Source organism: Oreochromis niloticus, linkage group LG11 (genome assembly GCF_001858045.2).
Source record: "Oreochromis niloticus isolate F11D_XX linkage group LG11, O_niloticus_UMD_NMBU, whole genome shotgun sequence".
NCBI lineage: Eukaryota > Metazoa > Chordata > Actinopteri > Cichliformes > Cichlidae > Oreochromis > Oreochromis niloticus.
The window spans coordinates 17,654,930-17,663,383 of record NC_031976.2 but is presented as its reverse complement, the minus strand read 5'-3'; the positions used below and the strand labels follow the sequence as shown (position 1 = coordinate 17,663,383).

Sequence of the window (8,454 nt, the reverse complement as noted above, 5' to 3'; positions counted from 1 at the left end):
AGAAAGACCTTCTTTACTCAGGCTAACAATATGACTTCTGAAATTGACGTTTCCCACTGTCACAGTGCTACTCAGCAACAACCCACATAGCAAAATTGGTATGGCCCAAATCTGGCCCACATAATGTGCTTACATGTGGCCCACATACCGCAAAGAATGACGGCCCTTTAGTGGCCCACATCAGGTTTGCCAGAGGTAATCCACACACGGGCCAGCACAAGGCCAGTTGCAGACACACTTCTGGCCCAGAACAGTTTCAGCTCTGGCCCCCGATGTTAGCCTAATGTGTACCTTAATCAAGCCATGTAATAACAACATGTGCCAGAACATAATAGTGCAAAAGTAAAATGACGAAACTCTGTTCAGACAGTGAATGGACTGATTCTTATATAGCGCTTTTCTACTCTACCGGATTATTCAAAGTGCTCTATACAACATGCCACATTCACACACTTCCTCCAAACTGAGTGCTTCCTAACTACATTCATACACATTCACTCTCTTGACATGCAGACTGGAGGAGCCAGGGATCAAACCACTAACCTTCCGATCGGTAGGTGACCTGCTCTACCTCCTGAGCTACAGCTACCCAGTGGTAAACATGAGTAAACCCTCACTAGGTTTTGGATAAAGTGTACACTCACAAACCTGTATAACCTGCATTTGAAACGTTGGCTACAATAGCAGTATAGTATTGCAACATGGCATTTGGGTCTTCTAACTAAAATGGGAAAATAGGAACATAAATAGTGCCATCATTGCCAGACCTGGCCCACATCTGGTTGACATACACCCTGCCATGACACCAGTCAGTCAGAAGTGCCAGCTTGATCCGGGCCAGACCTGTTTTCTATGAGTCTGGGCCACATAAACCAAACCACAATCGGGTCAGATGTTGCATGCCATCACATAAACGGTGCCATCTACACCAGGCCTGGCCCATATGTGGACGAAATACCACTTACCATGCCAGAAGTCAGCCAGCAGTGCCGGCTTGACACCAGATCCGGGCCAGACCTGTCTGCTATGTGGGAATGTGCTGCTGAGGCAGCAGTGGAACAATAGCTGCAATTGTATTCTCAAGAGTGCTCATATCCACTTAAATGTCCTCCAAACGTCTGTTTCCGTTGAAGGACTGTGATTTAAAGAAAAGTGACAGTTAGCTCAAGATCAGTGAATGCATATTTGCTTGTAAATTACTGGTAACATAAATGCAATAACTAATAAATACATTTTTAAAAATCATCGTACATAAATTTGCACGCAGTTGAATCAGTTAACCAGGCGCATTAGGAGTTATTCAGTGAATCAGCAGCAAGATTATTCTCTACATGGCAAGTCAGCTTGCTTTGTCTTCAGCTCAAACAGCAGTAGGACCACAGGCTAAGACATGAACTACGTGAATCTCTGCCGCCCCCCAATCTCTGTCTCTAACCCTCTGACTCGTACACACTTTAAATGTGACACAGAAAGTGAGCGGTTGCATTTTCAGTTGATCCCCACCAGATGTCTCTCTGCACTAAGCCACAGCGAGGACGCCAGGAGTAGCCTGTGTGATAAATACCCGCAGAAACAGGGCTTGGTTCTGTCAGACTTCATCCACATAAAAGCCCAGGCTGCCATTGGAGAACCCGTTGGCAAGACGAGCGAACAGGAGGAAGACGCAGGAGATATATAGGAAACGCAGTGTCCATCACTTCAGCCGATGTAACCAGACAGCTTATGCTGGACTCAGTTATTATATAGCAGCAACTTCGTCATAAAAAAAGAGGCAGAGGAAGGCGAGAAAATGGGACATACTGCAATACCTATATTGATGGCTGTATTGTCATTATGCGTGCGGAAAAACGTCGAGGTAAGAGCAAAACAGTCTTTTATCTCTGCCAGCTGAATTTTTGTTTGTTTGTTTCGTTCACTGAATGGCGAAGAGGACAAAATGTATTTTTATCATTAATATCATTATTATTATTATTGTTCGCTCTCTCATTCAGCTGCTGTTCTCTCCGGAATTGCTCACAATCATCTGGGACAGGTTTAATTTGTAAATGCACCGTCCTGTGTCAACAAGAGTAATGACACGCATCGCCCACGAAAATGCAGTGATAGTGAAAACGTTTGAGATGCAAATACTGATATATGATGTAAATGAAAGCCCACACTCAGGAGAGTCTCCGTGAACATGGTTTACAGTATATTTGGCTCGCTGCGTCAAGCCTGGGCCTGCACTGACATGATGAATGTTACAGGCCTTTTTTAGTTTTCTTTTTCTTTTTTTCGCTTCTGTGGAAAGATGGAGATTAAATCCCATCTCATTTCACCCCATCTGGCGCTGTCAGAGGAGCAAATCAGCTCGCATCCGTCCTTTAGAGAAGTGGTGCAGCTCTTGAGCAGGATGGAGCCATCATGCATATTCAATTGGTGTTCTGTTGTACATTTGGTCTTCATGGAAGAACACTGAATTGATTAAAAACTCCCTGCTGAAGAGTCAGGAATCAGATTTGCTGTCAGATTTGCACTGAGGCGTCTTTGTGCAGATAGCTCTGGTTTCATAAGGTGTTTGGGAGCGTCATACTGAGATATCCATCATAATGACATATATGGGGTCATTCTATTGGCATATGTACCTGCCCATAGTTAGGGGGTAGACACTGAAAGTCTCTTGTACAGAGTGGAAGATCAATGGGCCACCAGCTACTCCAACCCCCTCTCCGGCTGATCGTGACTTACAGCCGACCCTCAGCTTAATGGACTTGACCTTTATTTCTCAATAACTCCTCAGTCACCCATCATGAGGCATGAATTCAGGCTGGAGGATGTGCTCTAGGTTTTTGTTGGAGGTGTGTGAGTATGGGAGGGATATGAGGAGGAAGAGGGGGGAGGAGAAAGGGGGATGGATGAGTCATGACGTCCCAGCTGTGGTTTAGGTCAAACACTCCTCTTCTAATGAAGAGTGATTGCATTCACCTCTAACGTCTGAGGTGATACATGGAGGACCCTGGCTGCAGGTTGAGACAGATCTTGAGGTAGTTTGTGAGATGTTTATTCATTAATCATCATCCTCAGTGAATCGGTAGCAGTCATAAAGCCTCTCCTTTCATTCTGAAATGATTTCACTTCTGTAAGAGCCTTAGTGGGATTACTGCTATACCGAGGAACAGGCTTTAGCTTCATACAAGGAGACCTGCTCGTGAAGGTTTACAGGGAAGATTACACATTGAGAGGGTTGACTGGCTGGATTACACTGTGGTATTAGTCCTAATAAAACTGTCAGCCTCCCTTAATTCACTTAACATGAATACAGTTCAAACATGAATAGTGCAAAATTGTTTTGATCTCTCTGTTATTGCATGCCATTTAAACAGAGCATGTTCACTTGAAAATGGACATTTCAGACTCTACTCTGTATTCATAAGGCCTTTAACTGGAACTCAAACACATATTCAGCATTATCCTGTGTTCTTGCTGTGAGTGCACAGACATTTTTATGCCAGACAATCACATGTATCGTATGTCCAATAAGAGCTTCTCTGCTCTCTCAGCTTTAATAGCACTCACCTGTAGAAACACTGAAAACATTAGCAAATTGACATACAAAGCAGTTTTTCCCCTGACGCAAAAGGTCAAAGAAACAACTCCTTTGTGGCACCCTGTGAACTTGTGCAATGCTGTCTGACCTGAATGAAATGCAGAAGATGTGTTTTATTTGTTAGGAGCATTTCCCATTTTAATAAGACTGGGAAATAAAGATAACTTACATCACATTTGGTCAAATGTCATTAGAACTGTAGTGATTTCTGTTTGGAACCAATATTGAATTTCAGTGAGTTTTTGCACAAATACGCAGATCTTTTATGAGTTTCTTACATCATTTTACAGTTATTTTATTATACTTTTTCTAACATTCCTTTCATTGTCCATTATTTAAAATGGATGTTTTCTTAATGGACCATTTATTTGGCCTTCAAAATATATCAGGAAGAAAGACGCTGGTTGTGATTTCATGTTCAGACTGCTTATCCTGTCCAAACCTGCACTTTAACACCTGAAGGTATTCTACATGAATACAAGTGTGAGAGAACCAAAAAACATACCTATATGAAAAGCTGGAACTGATACAACTTCAGATTACAAAATATTCTTTCTTTGGATTTGATGATAACTGGGATAGGGGTGGGATACGCTCCAGCCCACCTACGGCCCTTAATTGGAATGGTGGAAGAGGATGGATGGGTGATTTTTATTCCTGAGAATAGAAACATTTCATGGCTAAAATTTCCCATCAAGAACAATTCTTGGTTACTGCCTTAATTTCCATAATCTAGTCATGTCTATTAAAAAAACAAGATTTTGTTTGATGATTTGCAGCATTACCCATAATGGTTTAACAGAACCAGAGATGTTAATGAAACAGCTGCCCTGGAGAAATGCCTGCACAAAACCTGCACAGTGGACAAATTTCTATCCATTTGCAGTTTGTTGTTAGACAAAGCGCTCATACAGTGATTGTGCTCTTCTGTGGCCATATTTCTTTTTTAAAGACCACTGTAGGATCTACAGGTATGCTCAGTTTTAGATAAATAACTGCAGTGCAAACCTCTGCCTGAGCTCTCCAGCACAGAGATGCTCGAGCACAGACCCAGAAACGAATGCGCTGTTTCGAAAGATTGTGTGGGAAAGCTTTAAGCATAAAGAGGGAAAACAAGGAGAGAGCAGGGAAATGTCCTGATGCGGCTGTGTGCAGGCAGGAAAAGGACCCAAAAGCAGACTTCACAGAGGCGAAAATTCAAAGTCAAAAAACAGCTTAATTGCTGGCAGGGAAAACGTTACAAAGAGCTACATAACGAAACATACGACGAGGCACACAGGGAAACACAGCCATGAATGAGGGAGATCGCCATAACGAGCACAGGAAGAAACAGACGCTAAATACAAAAGGGATAACAAGGGAAGTGAGGACACATGAGAAACACAGCTGACACGAATAACCATAACGAGACAGGGGAAGCAAGACTGAACAGAATGAACATGAAAACACGGGACCTTCACAATAAAACAGGAAACATGATGCAGGAGTGGAGGAGAGGCTGACGAGAGGGAGCGAGGGAACACGAGAGAGAGAGCAGAAGTGGCGGGCTGGGGAAACATGGAATAAACCACAAGAAGGGGAAAGAAGACACAAGAAGACACATAAACACAAACACAGATGCTGTAAGGGAGACGCAGAGGGCAAAGACACGAGGGGAGATTCAATAAACAAAACTAACAAAACTAAACAGAACAACCCAGGCACTTACAGAATACTCCTTAGAAATAACAAGGAAGACTTAACATAATACAAAATGACAAAAAACACAAGAAACTGAAACCGCTCAGTCACCGACCCAGGACCGTGACAGGAAATTATGTGGAGAAGATAAAAGGCAGGAAGATTCAAAAAATACATTTTAGTGAGCCTGAATGTCAAATTAATTCAAAGTAATTCAGTCAAAGTAATTCACAAAGTTGCTGTGTAACCTGCCCACTCCATGCTGCCACCACCACCACATCAGGAGGAGCAATTTCAGGCCATACAAATGCAACGACCTCCCACTCCCATCTGCCTCTCAGTGTAGTAACACGAGAGGATTTGTTTAAAAAAACAACAACAAAAAAAGAAAAAAGAAAGATAAGGACAACCAGATCTCTCTCTCTCTCCCTCTCCCTCTCTCTCTTTCTCTCTCTCTCATCCACACACACACACACACACACACACACTACCCTACACTCACTTAATTAATTTTAGAGCCAAGAGATAATCGTATTTCACTAATGGATTCCTGTGTGCTTGCTTTTCTCTGCTATATCCGTGTGCCAGTGGGCATTAAAACGTACCATTTTGTTGTATCACATGTTTTTTCCCTGTTCTCCGTATCTCGCTTCCTTTCCAAGTTTTTGAGATGCGTCACACACATTCTCGCGCGCACACACACACGCATTCTCGCGCGCACACACACACACGCACACACACACACATACACACACAGTTCCAGGATTAGATCTTGCAGAGTCATTGCGAAACAAAAGCTGTACTGTACCGGGGGAAAGGGGCCGCTGTAAAAGTGCCTCAGCAGTAGAGTTCTTACCAGAGTTGATAAACGAATGCATGACATTAATGCACCCTTTGGGCAATTGTTGCAACCCATCTCATCGGAACGGTGCCGTATGTTTAGTACTGTTGGGAGGTTTCATTCTCGTTCTTGCTGCCAGTTGTTTTGAGTGCCTGGGTAGAAATTTAAAAAGTGTACATTTGTGTATCCCCGGGGCGTAGAGTTCATCCAGATTCTGTGCAGAAAATAAATTCACATTAATTGCACATTTGCAAAGCACCCTCCCCGATAGGTTCGGGGAATCTCTGCCAAATCCCACTCAAGATGATTCATCTTGTTTTCTGGCCTCTCTGAAATCGTTCAAATTATAGGTCTCGGTTAGAAAATGGAGTCATTCCCAAATTAAAGTTTATTAATAATTTGCTCCGGAGGCTTGTCATTTAGTGCCATCCCTTATAGCCTGTCATGACGTGCTGCATTTGATGAGTTAATTTCTCTGGATTCCCAGACTGTGCAGCCCTTTTTTAGGGTATGTGTAATCAAAGGATAAGATTTAAAAAGAATGTAGATTAAAGCTGCTCCCAGTTTCCTGAAGATTACTTTACTTTTCATCATCCACCTACTGACTGTCACATAAAACACATATACATGTATATATATATATATATATCTATATAAAGAGAACGCGCGAGAGAGAGATTCATGGGGCAATTTCAAGCTTGAAGCACTTCACTTATGACTTTCTGCACCTGTGTCTGTACCAGCTGAAGCCCAGATGGGACTGTGCATTTTTGATGTGTGCAGGGGAAGATTTGTGTTTGCACATCATAAGTTTGTCCAGTGTCACCTACAGGGATTGAGAGAGTAGATGATGACATCCAGCTCTGCCTCCTCTCTGGAGTCTTGCAGGGCAGAGATATCGCTGCCGCCCGAGGTTTTCACATCCTTCATAACTGCCTCAGTAAGCCTAATGGGGTTGTATTTCTGTGGAAAAGTTTAACGCCGGGGCAAAGCGTGCCGTTTAGCCTTGCCGCAGCCAGTGGGAGGCTTCGGCAGAGCCTCCTGAAAAACATCTGCAGTGTAGCGATAACACTTGTCCTCCATGTTCGGGAGGAAAGACAGAGAGAGACAGAGAGAGTGTACAGTGAAGAGATTGAGGGCTGGTGAAGTGAGAGAGAGAGAGAGAGAGTGAGAGAGAGGGGATTGCCCTGGCATGGCGGATGATTTGAGAAACAGAGGAAGAGACAGAGTGGAAGGGATGTGGAGCATGTAGAGTGTTGTGTGGGTTGCAGGGTGGAGTGCATGCTGTGCTGTGGAGGAAACAATCCTTGTTCCTGCTCAGCCTCAGCAGAAAAAAAAAAAAACCATGTCAGGAGTGAAGCTATAAGTTGTATGAAAACGTGACTGCAAAGTCTAATTTAATAACAAGGCTGGATGCGCGGTGTGAGAGTGTGCAGGGTTGTTGGGTCCACTATGACCAATCAAAGCAGTAATAATAGTTAAAAAAAGAGGAACAGAAACAGTTATGGAGGAGATTCGATGCACTTTTGTTGCTCTGTCATCTCTCTTAGAAGGACAAAAAGCTAATTTCAGACACTTTCCTCCAAGTTGAACAAAGATGGGTAGAAATCACTTGCTAACAAATAGGTCACACAGTTGCACTGACGGGAGGCTCAGAGGCACAAACGTGGACGTACACATGCAGCACACACTAAAGATGGCACACTGCACAAGCTGCATCAATTATTGAAGGCCATGAAAAGGTCTGGGCTCTCGCTTGTCGACAGGGCTTTAGCACTTGTCACGCCGCCTCTCAGCAATGAGAAGCCAGACCCCACCCCCCCTCTCTCTTCATGCTACCTGGTTTTTGTGTACCCCGCTACTTCCCCTCCATCCAACTCCACTCCCCATCCACCCCTACATAATACAAAAGAAAATCCCCACGCCTGTCTCCTCCTTGGCTCTGCCCCCCTCGTCCTTCCTTTCTCTCTCTGTCCCTGCCTCCTCTGTTCTCTGCCGCCACATCCCAAGGGCACTCCTTACCCCTCCCCTACTCAGACACTGCCTCGCCATCTGCCTCGGCAGCTCTCAGTAGCCGGTGACATCTTTTCCCTTTTCATGTGTGTATTTTGATTGTTCCTGAATAATTCATGCTGCTCCTCACCCCTAGCTTTCTTTCCCCTGCTCCTGCTACATTTCCGTGATTTCTGAGATTTTTTTCCAAGATCTGACTCCGCATTCCTTTTCCCACTGAACGCCTCATCTGTCAACACCGAGGGCCAAATTAAAAACTACTGCAGGCAATGTGACTTCGATTCCCAGTGGACACATATAACTTATAATGTCAGAATTCGTCCCCTTTAAAAGT

General features: G+C 43.8%; 1 protein-coding gene across 2 annotated transcripts in view; it reads left to right on the top strand.

Annotated features, from left to right (window-relative positions):
* The first annotated feature begins 1,568 nt into the window (after nucleotides 1-1,568).
* The window catches only part of aplp1 (amyloid beta (A4) precursor-like protein 1), a 34,115-nt gene continuing 27,229 nt past the window's right edge, over nucleotides 1,569-8,454 (top strand). For both annotated transcript variants that reach the window (XM_013277027.3, XM_013277026.3), the window contains exon 1: nucleotides 1,569-1,855. In XM_013277027.3, the coding sequence (XP_013132481.1) occupies nucleotides 1,790-1,855 (66 nt within the window). In that variant the 5' untranslated portion in view covers nucleotides 1,569-1,789. The remainder of the gene's footprint in view (nucleotides 1,856-8,454) is intronic.